The sequence below is a fragment of the Canis lupus genome, chromosome 25 (assembly GCF_011100685.1).
Source record: "Canis lupus familiaris isolate Mischka breed German Shepherd chromosome 25, alternate assembly UU_Cfam_GSD_1.0, whole genome shotgun sequence".
In the NCBI taxonomy this organism is placed as follows: Eukaryota; Metazoa; Chordata; class Mammalia; order Carnivora; family Canidae; genus Canis; species Canis lupus.
In genome coordinates this window covers 4,413,385-4,433,522 of record NC_049246.1, presented here as the reverse complement: position 1 = coordinate 4,433,522, position 20,138 = coordinate 4,413,385, and the positions used below count along the sequence as shown (strand labels likewise).

The 20,138-nt window shown below is 38.9% G+C and overlaps 1 protein-coding gene across 14 annotated transcripts in view; it reads right to left on the bottom strand.

Annotated features, from left to right (window-relative positions):
* Positions 1–19,308, bottom strand: part of SOHLH2 (spermatogenesis- and oogenesis-specific basic helix-loop-helix-containing protein 2) — a 73,648-nt gene extending 54,340 nt beyond the window's left edge. For 10 of the 14 annotated variants that reach the window (XR_005378331.1, XR_005378328.1, XR_005378327.1 and 7 more), the window contains exons 1-4: positions 19,178–19,308; positions 9,019–9,233; positions 602–663; positions 421–525 (exon numbers count right to left, since the gene is read on the bottom strand). Coding sequence is in view for 9 of the 14 variants with exons in the window: in XM_038573277.1 (XP_038429205.1) it covers positions 421–525; positions 602–663; positions 9,019–9,233; positions 19,178–19,225 (430 nt within the window). In the remaining 5 variants the exon portion in view is untranslated. Of the gene's footprint in view, positions 1–420; positions 526–601; positions 664–9,018; positions 9,234–14,221; positions 14,454–18,907; positions 19,021–19,177 lie in introns of those variants that run through there. The other 4 variants (XM_038573270.1, XM_038573272.1, XM_038573271.1 and 1 more) reach the window with 4 other exon arrangements.
* Between the last annotated feature and the right edge of the window lie 830 nt (positions 19,309–20,138).

Below are 20,138 nucleotides of genomic sequence, written 5' to 3'. Positions count from 1 at the left end.
CTGCTGGGAGCCCGATGCAAGACTCGATCCCGGGACTCCAGGATCATGCCCTGGGCCAAAGCCATCCAGGAATCCCGATTAATTCCATTTTGAAGAATAAGAAATGATGGCAGCACCTGGGGCACTAAAAAGAAACACCCTGTGCCTGCCACAACACTGCATTTGTCCTTGGGCAACACATTTTAAATTTTGGAAGTTGTAAATTTTTTTTGTTACAGGTAGAGAACATGTTTATTTTCATTTTTTCCCCTTTCCACTATAATTAATAGTAATTACATGTTCTTTACAGTACACAGCATACAGTTAACCTTTAGCAAATAAAAGGCATCAATGGAAAACCAACTTAAAAATGTATAAATATAGTTTTTGTAGAATTTAATTAGAACTTTTCAAACCTTTGGAAATCTCGTTTTCACTCACCGGTATTTGAGAAATAGGTTTTCCAGTATTTTACCACAATACTCATTTTCTCTATTGTCAGTGGTTCACTTAAAGTAATGTCAGCTCCATGCCCTGAAACACAACCTAAGAATTTTTGTTTTAAATATTGACCTTATGATTTCTATTTGGAGAAAAAACAATATGTCCAGCAGGCACATACCTCTAAAATTTTCAGGGGTTATAAAAACAAACAGCAAATGTGTATTTTTCTTCTTGCCAAATCTGAGAGGAAAAAAGTGTTAAAATGAAGCAAAATCATCATTTAAAAAATTGAGATTCGATATTTTACCTTACTAAGAACTAAACTAGAGTGGTTTTCTTTATTTCTTTAGAAATTGGGGATCCCTTTTTACTTTTTATTTATTTTTTAAAGTTTTTATTTCTTTAAGTAAGCTCTACACCCAATATGGGGTTTGTTTCTTTGTTGTTGTTTTTTTGTTTTTGTTTTTTTTTTCCAACATGGGGTTTGAACTCACAACCCCAAGATTAAGAGTTGCATGTTCCTCTCAGCCAGCCAGCTGCCTCATCTTACGATTTTTTTAAACTGTTAGTTTATACAAATCAAGATTCAATTTTCCCTTTCCTCTGTTTTTAGTTCTTTTTATCTTACTCTTTATATATATATATATATATATATATATATATATATATAAATAAATAAATAAAAGGGTCATTTATCTTACAGAATTTTTCACATTCTGCATTTTAATGATTTCATCTCCACAGCATTCTTTAAATATTTCTTTTTTTCTTATATTTCTTGTAAACTAGTGCTTAGGTCTGGAATCTGGATAAGATTTAGGCTCTTTTTTAAGCAAGAATAAAAGTGGTCTTTTTAAACATAGCTAAATTTGAGATGCTACTTTTACTAAACTTCTGTATTAATGCCACCATTTTAATTGTTAAAGAAAAGTTATACATGGATGAGAACTACATTTTAATTGAGATATACTGAGTAAAATAGATTGCCATTCCTAAAGTGGGTGGGTTCCATCTAATTAATTGAAGACCTAAATAGACCAAAAAGTCTGAGTAAGAAGGAACTCCTCCAGCCTGACCTACTTAGCTAGGACCTTGGCCTTTTCCAGCCTTCAGACTCAGACAGAAATATGGGCTCTTCTTGGGTCTTGAGACTGCCAGCTTTTCAAATGAAATTTATACCATCAGTTTTCCTGGTTCTCAGACCTTCAGATTCGACTGACTACACATTGTCTCTCCTGGGTCTCTGGCTCACCAAATACAGATCTTGGGACTTCTTGGCTTCCATAGCGCATGAGGCACTTCCTTAAAATAAATCAACTTCTTTCCTTCTCTACCTCTAGGTAGATGGACAAATAGATGATACATAGATAGACAGATAGATAGATAGCCATCCTATTGGTTCTGTTTCTTGAGAATCCAGAATAATATAGCCACACTTTGTTATCCATTCATCTCTCTATGGACATTTGGGTTGCTTTTACCTCTCGGCTATTGTGAATAGTGCTGCTATGAACATGATGTGAAAGTATTTCAGACACGTCCTTACAGAGGAATGTTTGGCCAAATGTCTGAGCACCCATGGCCCAATTAAGCTGACACATAAAAATTAACCATCACAGTATTATATGCATACATGGAATATATTATTCAGCCTTAAAAAAGGAAAATATGTTAAATACTCCAATATGGATGAACCTTTAAGACATTATGTTAAGTGAAATAAGCCAGTTATAAAAAAAAGTAAATACTATATGATTCCACTTACATGAGGTGTTTAAAGTAGTCAAATTCATAGAAACTGAAAGTAAAATGGTGGCTATCAGGGGATACAGGGAGGGACAAAAAAAAAGCGTTGTTTAAAAGGAACAGAATTTCTGATTTGCAAGATGAAAAAGTTCTGGAGATATATGACAACATATATCAGCAACAATGTGAATACACCTAACATTACTGAACTGAACACTAAAAAATGGACAAGATGGTAAAAATTTGTGTTATGTGATTTTATCACAATAAAAAATATCCCCTGCAAAAAAGTTATACATGAACTTTCAACTGTGCAGGGAATTGGTGCCCATATCCCTCACATTGTTCAAGGTTCAACTGTATATGTAATTTATATACCTGACTCACATATATCGAGAACCACTGTGTGCCAGACTCTGTGCTAGGCTCTAGGGGATATCATGGACAGGTCTCTGCTCTCACGGAGTTAATAGTTTCTTGAGGGGATCAGACATTGAACAAATCACTGTAGATAATTAATTAAGTAGCCAAATATGTGCCTAGTGTTGTGAAGGAAAGCCGCAAGGGCCAGGAAAGTCTATACCTGTGGAACGACCTTACTCTGCAGCCTCGGGCTTCTAGGCAGAAATGCCTCTGTGGCTGACTAGGGGTTAATCATACAAAAGGTAGAATTGGGGGGGTGGGAGAGCAGAAACAGATAAGAAGTAAAGTACATTCTGGACAAACAGAACTGACTGCAGGAAAAGGCCCTATAATAGAAAGAACAGGTAAGTCTGAGAAAGTCAAAGAAGTCCAAAGTGGTACAGAGCATCTGAGGAAGAGACACATAAGACCAGAGAAGGTACAGAGGCCTTTAGGCCAAATTAAAGATTTGGTATTTTATTAAAATGGACAATGGGAAGCTATTAAGCTATTAACATGACTGTATTTGCATCTTAGAAAGACCACTCTGTCTATGATGGGATGGACAGGGGGTGATGTCAAAGGGTGGATTTGGGAGACCGTATTGCAGTTAGGCCAGCAAGAACTGATGGTAGAGAAAAGTAGCCATGACGAAGAACTTTCTTTAAAGAAATAAATAACTCGGAATATTTACTAATTACTTCAAACAAGCAGAATATTGCTAACATGTGACATGCATACAACTGAGGTTTCTTCAGGCTTGATTCTGCTCTATGAATTCTGAGGAGTTTAGGCTAACAGAAAAAAGAAGAGAATGAGGAAATGAGAAGCTTGGGCAGAAATACTACCAACAAAACAGGCATACATGGATTGATAAGGATTAACTGGCAGACTGGACATGGAGGTAAGAAAGGCACATGAGCATATTGGTGGTAGGAGGTTTTGATGGCATAGTGGGTGACAAGAACATCCCCTGCCACAGCGTAAGTATTTCATGTATGCTTTTAAGTGAGGTATAATGGAGGTATGACAATTGGATGAGGAAACAGAAGTGGAAGGGGAAAATGGACTGAACAAATAGGACCACAGAAAGAAACGTACAAGATGGTTTAGCCAAACTGTTGGAATAAAAAATATTTTGCTGACTCACAAAGAATAAATTATAAGCTTAAATACTCTAGCATTATAGAATTTTAAATAAAACAGAGTCTTTGCTTTTAAAAATATTCTATTTTTTTATTTTACAAACTGATGTTATTGGCACAAAAATAGGTTAGATTTGGATATGTGTATTCACATGCCTCATGATGACATTCAAATTTCAAGTTTTATATCAGAGTTGGAATTGCTGGATTTTTGTCATTTGTACAGAATCAATTACCCACCCAAACACTTCCCCTGCCAGTAAAACCCTAATTGTGATGCTGTACGGGAGCTCCACTAATCAATAGAATTCCCAGAATCCAACACACCAGTCTGGAGCCCAGCTGTTCATTCACATTCTGTACAGATCAACAAGCTAAGAGTTTCTAGTTTCCAGGATCACCAAAAAAAGTTCTCTTCCTAATGAATGAATGTCCCTTAAAACCAAGCAACACTAAAATAAAGCAAAAATCTTTCATCCACTCCAATTAATAGCACTTCTTCCATATACCAAAGTCAAATTGCAGGTTCTGAGACCTTGAGTACCTTCTCAGTTGAAATCTCTTGGGTTTTAAAAATTTGCAATTCTTTGGGGGGAGGCATTCATTTCTCCTTATGTTTCATACAACACACTATTTAAATGTCATGACGGTTCTTAAGACCATACTCTACATATAAGCCTGGATGTTGATATTCTAGTGTCCCTTTTTCTATGCCTGTCTCTAGTATTCTCTGGAACTGGAAGCAGTAATAAGCTCAAGGTGCAGCAGTACAGATGCCCAATCTAGCCCCTATCCCCAGGTCTGGTCCCTGGTAGCTGAAAAAAGTTAAAAAGATCATATAAAGTACTTGAGCTGAGTTGTATACTCGGCTGACTAAAGAACCTCGAGAAAGCCATGGCCTCTGAAATCTATCATCTAATAAGAGGACCAGTGGGGGATCCCTGGGTGGCGCAGTGGTTTGGTGCCTGCCTTTGGCCCAGGGCGCGATCCTGGAGACCCGGGATCGAATCCCACGTCAGGCTCCCGGTGCATGGAGCCTGCTTCTCCCTCTGCCTGTGTCTCTGCTTCTCTCTCTCTCTCTCTCTCTCTCTCTCTCTGACTATCATAAATAAAAAAATTTTAAAAAAATTAAAAAAATAAAAATAAAAAAAAAAGAGAACCAGTGGTGTCTTATAAGTCTCTATGAAGCCAGGGGAAATTCCTAAAATAATTTCCTTTAGAGTCACAGGACTTATAGGGACAAAAGCCAGTGTCCCTTTTGGGTGGTAGCCTTCTTGAGTACAGCTATCCTTTATGCCATCTGTGAGGCAAATGCAGCCAAACTAACCTGGCTGGCCTATCTGGGACTTGTAACAAATAATGGTTTTTGCTAATAACTTAATTAAAACAACCATTTTCAATGAGAAAATTGAGAGCTTTACTATATATGTGAAAGCACTAAGTTCACTTGCTCCTAATAGGGCACCTGTGATGAAATATAGTTGAGTTCTGAGAGTTTATTCTGGTTAATAGCGAAGGTTGGTGTGCTCTGTTTCCATGCTATTCTTCAGAACAGTTCCTGCTGTGAACCTCGTAAGTCAGGGTCACCACATTTAGAGTCAACCATCAATTTATAGAATAATGTTTTTAGTATAACTACTTCAATATTTTGTTGTTATTTTGTTTATCATCAAGCATTCAGGGAGCTAGGTCATGCCAATTGGGTAATAATATTTACTGAGCTGCATGGTCAAGACAAAGATGTTTTAGAATTGGGGATACAAAAAGACAGCTTGTTACATGGATCCCTGTAGCTCACAAGATTAGGTTTTCTTAGTGAATTAATAAGTTAACGATCAGACAATTGAAACTACATGGGAAAAATAAAATCAGATCCAAACTTGATTTATAGCCAGGGCAGATGGAACCACATTCTGCATTCCTTTGCTACTGCTGAACTGCTCGGAGCTCACAAGGATCACAGAATTCTAAGAACTGCAGAGACACTTCATGGAATGGAAAAAAAAAATTACAATTTTAGACAGGATCCATACATTATTGATGAATTTAAAACATATTTTAATTTTCCATACCTGCCTCTGGGAGATAAAGTATTAGGATGTATCTGAATTATCAAGTATCTGCTCTTTTTTTTTTAAAAAAAGATTTTATTTATTTATTCATGAGAGACACACACAGAGAGAGAGGCACAGATACAGGCAGAGGGAGGAGCAGGCTCCATGCTGGGAACCTGACATGGGACTTGATCCCGGGTCTCCAGGATCATACCCTGGGCTGAAGGAGGCGCTAAACCGCCAAGCCACCTGGGCTGCCCAAGTATCTGCTCTTTGAGCGTGGTTCAAATTTGGAATTCTGAAGCCAAGCATATGAACCCTTCAACTACCTTACAATATTTTATCAATGGGTAGGCTTTGAGTTCATCAGGCTCAATAAAAATGTATTCATAATATGAAATCAAATGGGGGAGTACTATTAAGAATGTTAACCTATAATTGAGATGTGCCAGAATTCTTTTTTTAAGATGTTACTTATTTGAGAGAGAGCACAAGCAGGAGGAGGAGCAGAGGGAAAGGGAGAAGCAGACTCCCAGCTGAGTAGGGAGCCCAACACGGGGTTGCATCCCAAGACCTCAGGATCATGACCTGAAACAAAGGCAAATGCTCAACCAACTGAGCAACCCAGGTGCCCCTCAGATGTGCCATAATCCTCAAGAATGTCAGTCTTTTTAAATAGGTTGTTTACATTTTATTCTAAAATAAGTCTAACATTATAGCTAGCAGGCTATATACTTCATTCTTCAATAGAAATCCATGTCTTATATAGATTTGTAATTATGGGCTCTAATATTGCAAATAAGTGTGGACATTTCTACTCTATATTAAGCTCCCCATTAACTGATGAAATATATAAAGTACCCAGAGAGAGAAATGAAAGATAAATAGTTGCATATTTTGCAAGGTCATCCAGATTTTGAGATATTACAAAGCAACAAGGATCTGAAAGGGAAAAATCTAAAATACAGCAAAAGAAAAGCTAAACAAGACATTTCATTTTGGTTTACACATTAAATGTCAGCTCAAACTCAAAAGATACAGTGCTTTAGGAATGATAAAGGTTTAAATGCCTTACAAATGGGGCAGTAAGTTCACAAGACTCATTGCTCTAAGAAAAAAAAACACAGTTTCAAAAATATAAACATGCTCCACAAGAGTTTAAATAATTCATGTCATAAACTCATAACAGTTCTGAGGGCAAGAAAGGGAATTCCAGAGATATGCTAAGCCTCTGAGGCCAGCATCATGAAAGGCAAAGACTCTCCAAAGAAACTATCCCCTTTTTAGGGAGGAAGACAAAAGCTGTGCAAAGAATGCACTGTCTGCCCCGGATGGCATTTCTCCCACATATCCACACAGGTATTCACTCATACCCACAGCAAGACACTGAGTACTTTACTAGTCAAGACCTGTCCTAGATATTGGGCATAAACAGAACAAGAGACAAGAAAAACACATCCAGGGGTTTTCAAATGATCCTCCTTTTCTTTTCAAATAAATGTTTTTATAGCAAAATATTAGAACTACCATGTGCATTTCTGTATATTTAGTAACTTCATCTACCTTCTCTTCTTTGCTGAGAAGTCTTTAGCTGTGTTATTCTGAGCAAAGAAACCACCAGTGGGGAGAACTCACACAGGTGAGCATCAGGGAGGGAGTTCTCTCCAACCTAGCCTTTAATAATTGCAACAAGACATAAAAGTTGTTCTTAAATAGAACTTTAATCTTATCCTGTTCAACATGTAGCTTCAATGCTGAGAAAATACAAAGCCTTTACTACATTCAGAGGGACCTGGCTAGGCTCCTATTCTTGGAATGAAGGGAGAGATCAGCCACACTAATTTGTCCTTTGCTCTTCCAAAATGATATTAGTTCATAGGAAGTTTGGCATACACTGAATGCATACAAAGAACATGAAGAGAAAAAAGAGTTCAAGTCTGAGTTTTGTAAAAATAAGTCATGTGGCGCTTAGGCAAATCACTTCACCCTTTGTTGTTTGTCATGTAGGGATGACAAAACCCTGCTCTACCACCCTCATAACACTGTTGTAAACATGTTGGAATACTATAATAAATGCAATTATTATGATGAGGTCCCAGCCAGGGGAACTCTGTAAAGGAGTTGTTTTTTAAAGATATGTTAATAAAATAGGCAGATCTTCAGAAGGAGGACAGTTCACAACATAACTTGGAAGTGAAATCCACTTTGAGGTAGTTTGCCTGGTTTGATTAAGGTTAACATTCTCAGTGGAAAGCCAAAAGAAATGCAGATGTTCACCTGTTCTTAGAAACCCCAGGAGCTGCATCCATCTACCCATCTCTCTTTTTAAAGAAACTCATCACTTTGGCTTTTTCCCATTCCAACTTTTCTTTTCCCATAATGTAATATGCTTGCTCCTTTTCATTCAGGGATAATAATATTGTCTCTGAACATTCTCCTTTAGTCTTGAAAGTCCTGTCTTGTAATTATTATAAGTCTTTATATATTTCAATATTATCTGCACTTACGCTTTCTCTATCAAATTTTCTTGTAGAAGGGGAACACATTTGTTTTGACCTAACTTTGTTTAAAAACATCCAAAATGGGAGGCACTGGCATGGCTCAGTTACTTGAGCATCCAACTCTTGATTTCAGCTCAGGTCGTATAGCCACGCCAAAAAAGCACCTAACTCTCCCACCACCAGACACTCCAGATCTCTAGCATGGAGTGGATCAAATAGAAACAGAATGTCTATGGAGCTACAAGATGAAACAAAAAATCTAGAAGGTGATATTGATCAGGACTCAACAGCTTCAGAGAGCCTCAGGGCTCTTTCACATTAGGACATCTTTGAAAGAGACAATTTTAGTCCATTGCTAACATGACATAGAACTAAAAGTGCTCACTTGCTTTAGTATCTGCCATCACAATTAATGAACTCTGAAAAGATGTGCCATTTTAAATGACATAGTTATTAAAAAGGAGTACCTATGAGAATAAGGTAAGTACTATATACTAAATAAATTTCTACAACCAATTCTCACATTCTCAGCCACATCAATTACTTTTTAATTAAAATGATAATTCCTATAATAGTATGTCAAACTGGCAATAAAAACAATGTGTACACCTATTCTGCCCATGAAAACATCTCATCTTAAAAATTAAAGCATAAACAGTACCTTCTTTTAAGGTTTTTAAAAAAATAGAAATGGGTTTCAATAAAAACTATTATAAAGATAACAGAGTCAAGGTTTTTGAAGTTCACCTAATTAATTCAACTGCTTCCAGCTCTTCGGCAGTTGGTAAAGAAGTCATCTTCAGGAAAACCACATCAAATGGGCAGTTCTCCAGAAGTACTGCTGCCTGTTCCACATCCCTCATGGTTATGGTGACTTTTGCAATATTTGAAAAGGATTTCTGAGCAATATCTGCCAGGTACTGAACAGTGACATCTCCAACTAATAAGAGGTCTATTTTTGCCTGAAAGAGAAGAAAAAAGCAGAAGTACCACATAATTAGTATCTGATCATCGAGGAGATGTCATGTACCAGAGGATACAATAAATAAAGGTGACAACACAATGACTGACTGTGCAAGTAGACTGGTCAACTCTAAGGAGCTCACAGACGGGAACTATTAATTTCTTGTCTTCAGTACTAGGGTGGTAAATAGATCTGAAGGTCATGCTATTTTTAAAAGTTTTGCCTACAAATGCTATTCTGCTGTGACTTTCCCACCAGTTTCTTTCTCATCCTAGGAACAATAGATAGAATTTGTAAGGCCCGTTTCCCAGTCACTCATCCTGCTGAAAAATCCACCTACTAGTGAGAAAAACAAACTGGTGACTCTCCCAAACCATTTATTTTGATGAATGCACATTCCAGAGAACAGAGTAAGATCTAAATTCCTAAATCCCAAGAGACACTCATAGTCTTTTCTTTAGATGGAAAATACGTGCTATTCAAGCCCCAATATTTTAGAGCCCAAAAAAGCATCTTTATTTCCTTTTGGGGTTATTTTCAAGGACATTTCAAGTAAGAAAAATATAATTTCCATCTTCACCTTCTATTTTCCTATGTTTTATTCTCTACAGTTATTGAACACAATCCACCAAAACTGTCAAAGGGGCATGCTTGAATTCATGCAAAGAGTGGACAGTTGGAAGTGGCAGGCCACAGAGGGTCCTTGCGAGAAAACAGATTTGGTTGCTGACCAGAGCTGAAGCCAAAGAAGTGGGTGAAAGAGTTGGAAATGCCAAGAAAGGCAGCTTGCCAAAGACACAACTCCGCAGGGCATGCTGGTTAAGGTGGTCCATCATGGGGTTTTCTCTCCCCTTCAGCCTGCTTTCCCAGGGGTTGCTGGAAGGAACATTTAAGGTACAAGAAATCGGTCAAGTTCAAAATAAGCAAAACTTTGGCACTTCTCATTTCTATCTGCCTTTTAATTTCCTTCCTTCTTTTGTTTAGAAAAAAAGAGATGAGTCTTCATTTAACCATTTAATCCCCTCCTCAGAGGCAACCACTGTCTATAGTTTCGGTCTACACACTTCCACATGATTTCTATGTCAGTCATATGTGTGTGTGTGTGTGTGTGTGTGTGTGTGTGTGTGTGTGTGTATACTCCTCAGAAATGCCAGTTGACTGGGAACATCCTCACTTTCCAGGCTGTTATAGATTTATTCTCTTCAATATATGTTTTCTATCATTTGGTGGGATATGGAGTGGAAGGAGAACATGTGCCCATCTGTCATCTTGATCCAATGTTCCTCATTTATGATGATAATTTATTAAACCATTGTTCTTACAATGCTATAATGAACACCTTTGTAAATATATCTTTGTACATATGTATCTTTAGTCTCATTAAATTGAAGATAACTGTGGATGATTTATGAAGGATCTAATTATGAAAAACAGACAGGATTGAATCAAAGAAATAAATGAGATTAATGTTTAAAAAGAGAGAAAAATGTGGAATGTATACAGAATGGAATACTACTCAGCCTTAAAAAGTTAGGGAATTCTGATACATGCTACAACATGGGTGAACCTTGAAAACATGCTGAGATAAGACAGACAAAAAAGAAGAAATATTGAATTATTTCATTAATATTTTATGTCCCTAGAGTAGGTAAAGTCAAAGAGACAGAAGTAGAATAGTGGTTACTATGGGCTGGTGGAGACAAAAAATGAAGTTAGTGTTAAATGGGACAGAGTTGCTTTTTGGAATGATTTTTCAGAAGTTCTGAAAATGGATAGTGAAGGTTGCATAGCATCATAAATATAATTAATAACACTGAACTGCACACTGAGAAATAGCAAAAGTGGTAAATAGTATGTTATGTATATATTACCACAATTTTAAAAAGGGAATGAGGTGGTGATACATTTCTCAACACGGTTGAAGCCTGAAAACCTTATACTCAGTAAAAGGAGCCTGTCTCAAAAGACCACATAGTGCATGACTCCATTTATATGAAATGTCCAGAGTAGACAAACTCGTAGGGACAACAGGCACTTTAGTGCTTACCAGGGGATACTGAGGTTGAAGTGACCCCTAAGAATTTCTTTTTGGGATGAGGAAGATGTTCCAAAATTTACCTTGATGATGCTAACACAATTCTGTGAATATAATAGCAACCATGGAATCGTACACTCTTTTTTTATAATTTTTTATTGGTGTTCAATTTGCCAACATATAGAATAACACCCAGTGCTCATCCCATCAAGCGCCCCCCTCAGTGCCCATCACCCAGTCACCCCCACCCCCCGCCCACCTCCCCTTCCACCACCCCTAGTTCGTTTCCCAGAGTTAGGAGTCTCTCATGTTCTGTCTTCCTTTCTGATATCTCCCACTCGTTTTTTCTCCTTTCCCCTTTGGAATCGTACACTTTAAATGAGTAGAATTGCACGGTATGTGAATTGTGCCTCAATAAAGCTGTTTATTTTTAAAAGAAAAGTAAATAATCTTTCTACAAATAGGCATTAGTCCTAGAGGCAAAACTATAAGATCAGAAGGTAAGCTTTTGTTTTTCAACTTAGATACTGCCAAATTGTTTTCTCCAAAAGCTAGAAAAATTTATTTCCCTGCCAACAGTGTTTATGAGTACCATTTCCCCAAATCCTTAATAAGACTGACTAGTCTTTTTATCCCTATATCCATAACATATACTTTTTACTTATTAATCTTAAAGCACTGGCTAGAACATTCAAAACAATGGCAAATAGCAAGAGTAACATTGGGCATGCTTGTCTTGTTCCTGAGTTTAGTGGGAATAATTCATATGTTTTTGCCACTGAATATAATACAGAAGGTTTCTGGTCAATACCCTCTACCAAGTTAATGAATTTTAAATCAGAAACGGGTGCTGAAATTTACCAAATGTTTTAGTATCAACATGATCATATTTTTTTCTCCTTTATACTATGTTCTATTAGGTAGTAAATTCCATTAATAGAGTTTCTAATGTCAAGCCATAATTGTCCTGCTGGGATAAGCCTATAATATATGGACTAAATTCATTGGTATCATTTTAGATTTTTCCATCTATGTTCCTAAGTGAAACTGGATACATTTTTTGTTCTATCATATTGCCTTATCTGGTTTGGGTATCATCAGGGTTATGCCAGCTTTGGAGAATGAAGCAGAAAGTTTCAATATTATTCTATGGTCTTGAATATTTTATACAACAGAATTATCTGCTTCTTGAAATTTAGATAAACATGTCTGCAGAATCTGGGCCTGAAGCCTTTTAGAGAAGATAGATTTTAGAGTACATTTTACAGTTCCTTATTGATTATCAAGAAATGTAGATTTTCTACCTTAAGTGAATTTTGTTCATATATATTTTTTAAATATAATTTTTATATTTTTAAAATATAATTTTTATATTTATATTTTTAAAATATAATTTTTAATCCATTTTATCTCTTTTCAAATGGATATGTTTTTAAATGTATATAATGTTATTACTTGCATTGTTATTCTTGCTTTCTAACTGAAGATTAATATATAATTAAATTTCTTATCTCCTTTTTCTTGGTGATGCTTTATTAGAGACTATAGAACTGTGTGGTCCAACATGATAGCCGCATGTGGCTATCTAAATTTATGTTAACCAAAAATAAAGCTTGAAATTCACCTCAGTTGCACTAGCCTTATTTTAAGTGCTCAATATCCACATAGCAAGTGGTTGTCCTATCAGACAGCCTAATTATAGAACATTGTCACCACTGCAGAAAGTGCTTTTGGATGGTACAGTACCCCAAATGGCACTGATGTACCCCCCACAGATCTTGATATATATTGTGTTTATGTTCATTCATTGCTAGTTTGTAATTTCACTTACTACTCCTATATTAACCTAAGAGTTACATTAAACACCTACATAAAAATCTTTTTAATTTTCAAGAGTTTAGGGTTTTGGGTTTTAATTGTTTTTGACTATTGACTAGTTGGTCATTTCTTATTTCAGTGTATTGCCAACAGAGAATGTATTCTACATGACTACTCCTTAGAATTTGTTGATATTTTCTTGTGGTATAGTAAACAATTTTTGTTAATGTTTGTTCCATGGATACTTGAAAATAATGTGTATTTTCTGCTGGGCATATATTCTGTATTTTTTAGACAGAACTTAATGTTTTCTTTCTTATTTTAGGTCTACTTGACCTTTCAGTTTATGAGATGTGGTAAAATCTTTCCTTCCTAATTATAGTTTGTGAATTTATCAATTTATCCAACTATAGACTCTATCTAATTTTGGGTTCAATATATATAAAGTTCATGATAATTATACATGTTCACATATTCACATTAGATTATATGTTATTATATAATAATAACATATGTTATATAAACTACAATGTTACATATAACCTACAATGTTTATATAGCCCATTTTATTTTATTTTATTTTCCCATTTTAAACATATATCATACATTTTAAATATATATCATACATTGATAATTGATATGGACAGAAAACTATTTGAAACATACTTCCTTGTGCTTTTTAATGCTTTCCACTTGAAATTTTTTTCTGGTACACAGTAGTTTTCCAAAGCTATTTTGATCCTTTCTATATCATTTTGATTTTGTGTAAATTTTGTAAATAGCATATATCCGAATTTTTAGGTTTCTTTTCACAATCTGTGATTTTTGTTTTTAACATAGGAATTTAATTAATTACATTAATGGCACTAATATACATTAACTAAGATCATGTAGTAATCAATGTTAATTGCGAAACATTTATAACTTAATATGAAACGGTATTATTACTTTCATTTGTTGATTCAGGATTCCCATCAATGGTAATTTTGTTTCTTTTTTCCCATGCCTTTTGTTAGGATGATCGAATTTTCCTTTCTCCCCTCCTGCTGCTCCTGTAAGACTTTGGGAATTAAACTCCTTATTTCTATTACTTAATAGTGGTATTAGGGCCCACAGCTCAGTGCTAGTTTTACCTGGTAAATACTTCCAAGGTCAAAAATCCCTTGCCTCTGAACCTTGAAGCTATTGGTCCATTTTCGTCTAGCATCCAGCTGTTGATGAAAAGAATAAGCTGCTTTATTTTCCTTCCAGTGCCTTTCCCTTTATGCTGTGGGTTCTGATGGTTTTCTAGGGTGTGTCTGGGTATGAGTCTTACTCATCCTACTTGGCACTCAGTGTGGATCTTTGGCTCTGGAAGTTTCCTTCAATTTTTCAATTCCCTCTGCTTTCATCCCTCCCTGGCAATTTTCCTCTAAATGCGGAACATCCACCATTGATTCTTCATGTCTCCATTTCTCTCAAAGAGAGTGCCCTTTCATAACATCATCAGCTCACTTGTCCAAAGATTTTTATGACTTCACTTAATGTGTTTGGTCACTTACTTCTAAGATTTTCCTTTTTTGGTAATTCCTCATAACTGGCTGTTTTTAGGATGTGATATCCTCACTGAGAATACAAATTAGAATTTTAAAAGTTTTTTCTGTCCCCTTAGTACCCTGTCTATGGAATAATTGTGTCTAGTATCTGCATTTGCATCTAGTTCTGTTAATGTCTGGAGATCAAACATTTAGATTATTCAAACATAAACACAAATCAAGGACTAAGCTGACATGTACAAGTAGTGTCCCCAGTGGCTGCTTCCTTCAAAGACACGACTGTGGGTTTGGTGTGAGTGGTCAGGACAGTGGCAGTAAACCCAGAGACCAGAGAGGCTGGAGCTAGTTGTCAAAATAATAATGGAAGGCACTACTCTGAAAGCCAAGCACTTTATTTTATTTCCCTCCTGGGCAGAGCTGCCGTTCCTTTACTCCTCCTGGTCAGTGATAACGGTCTGGAAATTACCAACACCAGGAACCCGGATCCCACACACAGTTCATTCTCTTCAGGATGAAGTAGGTGTGCACTGGGAGAGTCCAAGGGGTAAGCAATCCAGGGACCCACCTGTGCTTTGCATACAGCTAATTCTTCACCAGGTGAGCACCATCTGGTCAACTTCAATCAGTTTCTTCTAACATTCAGTCTGGGCTACCACTAGAATTGTTTTCCCTCTGCATCTCTTCTTTAGACCTTTTTAAAGCTGCAGGTCTTGTTCTTTTCTTTTAGTGGCAATTTGATCCCATCTGCTTTCTAAATTCCAAGTTTTCCTGTGAAATTTTTTTTTTTCCCAGAAAACAGCTACTTTGTTCAAACCAAGATCCCAGGAAGAACTATATATTGCATTTGGTTAGGTCACTCTTGGACTTCTAATTTGGAATATCTGCGCCCCCCCCACCCAGCCCCACACTCCCCCCCCCCCCCATTTCCTTGTTGAAGGCATCAGCACATGTTTAATTAAGTATGTCCTACTCTGGGGTCTGGATTGGACCAGAGGATTGATTTGTGCCAATCTCACTAACCCTAACCCTGTTTCAAACAGGTAAGAATTCAAACTCCTTAGCATGGCCTTTCAATAGCTTAATATCAACCCATGTCACCAGCCTTATTTCCTTCCATTTCCTTCAAATGCCCTATGTTCTAAGAAGACAGCATAACACTTTGGAATTTCTACACTATAGAGTATCAGGATCTTTCTAGAGTGTTCCCTTTTCATTTTATAAACATCTCTCATTTCCAATAGCACTTTAGGAGCAGTGTGGGAATCAAAGTTACTGTGGTACTTTTGAGTTCAGATTGTGAATCTCCATTGCAGCACAGGATTTCTTCTATATCAATATATTCCCTTGTGAATCAAATGCCAAAAACTAAAATGGTCATTAACAAGTGGTCATAAAAGGAGCGATTACAGGTTTTTTTTTTTTTTAATTAACCTGGTTAATTGAAGCAACCTATGACCATCTAAAACTAATCTACCACAGACACAGTGATCATTTGCCTTCCAAACTGAGACATTTTTGAGAATGAAAGGGGGTGTTATTAATAATTGCACTAAAATAATATATATAAACCAAGGGGTCCTGGGCTATGAATAACTTGTAAAACTTTCTACTACCAAGATTTCCTTTCAAACATCCTGCCACTTTGCATCTGCTTAAATATTATTGCAATCTATTTATTCTCTCCACAAATATTTATTGAGCTCCTACTGCAAGGCAGATGCTGTGTTGGGAATACAAAGTGAACAATGTCCCCGCCTTCATGGGGCTGACATTCTAGTAATCCTTTTTTCTGCTGCTCAATATACCTTTCAGTCTTTGGAACACAGGAAGAAACACGTATACGGCTCAATTCCAGCAGAGCTACTACTGATTCTTTCTTAACGGCTGGATGCAATGCAAAGAGGGCAAAGGCTTTCCAGGCACATAGACCAGGTTCTGTTACCAAGTCCAGCCACCTACTAGTGGCTTTCAGTAAAACACTGCGATCCTCAACTGGAAGGCAATAATACTTAAATCCAAGATCATTACAATGCTAGTACAATGCCCTGTGTTTGGTAGTTATTGCCATGTTTTCTCAAATACCACCAGACCTGTGCACAGAAAATATCCATTCAATCTGATGGAGAACAGAGGAAGTGGAGTTAGAGGGGTAAACAAGCACTGAAAACAGCTCTAAGTCAAATGACTCTTTGCCCTAGAGCTCTGAGCCCTAGAGAAGGGGAAATAAGGCCCACAGAGGAGAAAAGGTAAGCCATGAATAACAGAAATCAACTGCTAACTTGAATTTCCTACTAACGCTGATGCTTCTGACTGCAATATTCCCTTCAGAGGCCCAGGGTCTAATTTCCCCAGAATATCTCAGCTAGTATGAAGAGATGTCAAGAGGAAACTCCAAAGAGCAGGACATAGGTACCCCAGGAGAAATCTAAGAGGAAAGATCCAGAAAGGGAAAAGGATGTGCAACACCACTAACAGGCTGTTTTGCACAGGGGTCTATAGTTGTGTGCTGTGGTGTGAGGTACTTCACAGGGAGCATGAAATAAAGCAGCTCTGGAAAGAACTGACTTCCAAAGAACTGACCATCAAAGGCTTCCTTCTCTGCTCTACAAAAATCGGTGCCATAGCACATGTGGAATGTTAACCAACAAACTACAACACTGCCCTAGTCCACTATCCCAAAGTAACAAATTAACTGAATAGCTTATAATTCAAATTAAATCTGAATATTCAGTTAAAAATATCTTGTTGGCAGTGTAACATGAACACAGGTAATGAGAAGAATCTACTGACAGGAATAATAAAAGGAAAATGAACAAAACTTTCTAGTATATTCTGCCTTGGGAAACTGCCTTTTTAGGATGTCCAAGATTTTCACCTGTGAGCAACACAACCTGATGCATGACTTCATTAGGTGGGTTTTTTTTTTTTTTTCTATTTGAATTGCGTACTGCACCTTTTATGTTTTTTTAAACAAAAACAATACATAGTCACTGGGAAAGACTGGAAAATTCAAAAGAAGCCTAAAGAAAAAATAAAAAGCATTTGTAATTCCACCACCTGAGGATGAACACTACTAAAACCTTGGTGTAGATCTTTGAGGTGTGGGCAGTTTTTCTATTTCCACATCGTCGTCACCAGTGGTTCTTTATCCACTCAGTTTGATTTCTAAATCACAGTACCACACAGGGCACCCCAGTCTCTACAGTGTTTAAAACACTGGATTTCCATTTGCAATCCGCAGCGGGCTAAACCCTTAATTAGTAACAGCAGGTGCTGAAGTGCTTAAAGCAAATCACTCCTACATTTTAGTGAGTTGTTATTTATGTCATTCTTATCACCAGGAGCAGTGCTGACAATCAGCAGCAGCTGCATGGGCTGATGCTCTCACGGGGCAATTGCTGGCCTCTAGATTCCCCAGGAGTCAAGGGATTTAAACAGCTCTATCAGGAGAAACTGAACAGGCTGCTCTTCAAATGCAAACAAAAGGTTCAGTTGGGGCTTCAGACTTTCCAAGGTTAGGAAGCCTCGATTATTTAGGTACTACTAGATAATCAGATTTTATTCAGAGTTCCATTTTGTGCAGCTTTGCCTAATCCTGTACCCTCACATACCAATTTTTCCTTTGAATTTAAATGGGTGCTTCCATTTTGAAATGATTAAGAAAACTGTATTAAACTGGTCCACTCCACAGTGGTAATTTCAGGAAGCTTGTGCTTAACTAAAGAGGGAGGAGACTGAAGCACGCAGAACATTCTAAGGGCAAGCGGCTTTCAGGCAGCCCAAAAGGTTTGCCTCTCCTCTATCAAGATCCCTGAAGTAAGAGAGCCCAGCACCATCTTGTCTTGCTTTCTGGGGTGGGTGAGGCCCTTCCTCCTCACAGGAAGGCTCGTCATCACCTTTTTCTTCTTCTTTTTTTTTTTTTAAATCTAAAACCGTCATGGAAATGATTTTGTGCTTCTGCTAAGGGGAAGATAAATCAGGTGCTTTCAAAAGAGGCCAGCGGGCTTTCTGAGATCCCGGGAGGGTGGGAGGACGTGTGAAGAGCGCAGATGCCTTTTCCCGCCGACGGCTTCGGTTTCCAGGCACAACCGCCCGCTGCGTGCATGGAAGCCTGAGGAGGACACGCGAGGACTTTTTGGCCCCCATGCCCGTGAGCAAACTGAAAAAAGCATGCCAAGCTGTGCAGAGACAAGAATGCCCAAAATAAACTTTTGCATGTTAAATAAACTTTCCTATATTCAAAGTAACACCGAAGTTGTCGTCATTCACATGCCGGCCTGATACCTGCTAAGTCTCACTCCCGGTAGCCCTCTGGATGGTTGGTTGCCCTGAAAAACGGAGTTCGACGAGCGTCAAGCGCCTGACAGGCACGTCCGTGTAGCCGGGCTCGGCGCGCCCGGGGCATCCCGCCCGGCGGCCTCGGGGGCGGCCCTCCCCGAGCGAGCGCCTCGCGCCCCCGAAATGAGCGAGACCTGTGCGGCGACGGGCCCCCGGCCGGCCCGCGCGCCCTCGTGGACGCAGCCGCCTCCCCTCCTCCTCCCCTCCGCCTCTTACCTGGCCGGAGACTTGGCCGCGCTCGGGGCAGCTAATTAGGGCCGCCATGGCCCGCTGCCCACGTGCCGGTCCCGGGGCAGCCTCGCCGCAGGAGGAGCTCGGCCTCGGCCTCGGCCACGCCGCCGCGTCGGCCGCCCCCGCCCCCGCCCCCGCCCCCGCCCCGACGGCTGGAGGCCGAGACTGTGGCGCGCACGCCCCACCCCCCACCCCCCTCCCTCCCCCCCCCCCCCCCCCGCCTTAAAGTGGCCCTGCCGAGGCCCGCAGGGCCGGGCGGGAGGGGCCCCGGGGGGGGGGGGGTCCTGGGGTCCGGGGCCCGGGGTGCACCGTGTCAGCCGCACGCTGCCCACCCACGCGGCGACAGACCCAGCGCCGCCCTCAGAACCGCCACCCTCGCCTGGAGGAAGCGGAAGCAGCGCCTCGCCTCGGGCTGCTCGGAAAATCTTTGGAGTGTCTTACGGGAAATCTTTCAGTTTGAATATTAGAGTTGAGCAAAGGCGTTTTTTTTTTTTTTTTAATTCTTGTCCCAGACAAATATATATGTAGAAGCTAGAGGAGGCGAGCGCTGTTACGACGCTTTCTTGTCAAATCACTAATTCCATTTTGTCCGGTGATGCGACAACGTCCCGGTATTCCCAAGAGAGGGGCAGACGGCCACCAAGTCTTCCGGGAGCTGCTGCTACGTAGCTCGCCTTATTCAGGCTTGGCTAGACCTAGTTTTATGGAGAGCCATTGAGTGCCAGGGCCTGTAGGGGATCCTTTCTCTGTAGGTCTTTACTACTTTTCTGATTTTTCCATTGCCAGAAATTAGGTTGGGTTGGGTTGGGTTGGGTGAGCTGGAGGTGGGGGGCGTGAGGATGAGGCAGAGGATAATATCTGGTTGTCACTTTGGACTTCCCTAAACTCTTCATCCCACTTGAACATATAATACAAACGTGCTCTGCTTGAATCACCAGGGCCTGCT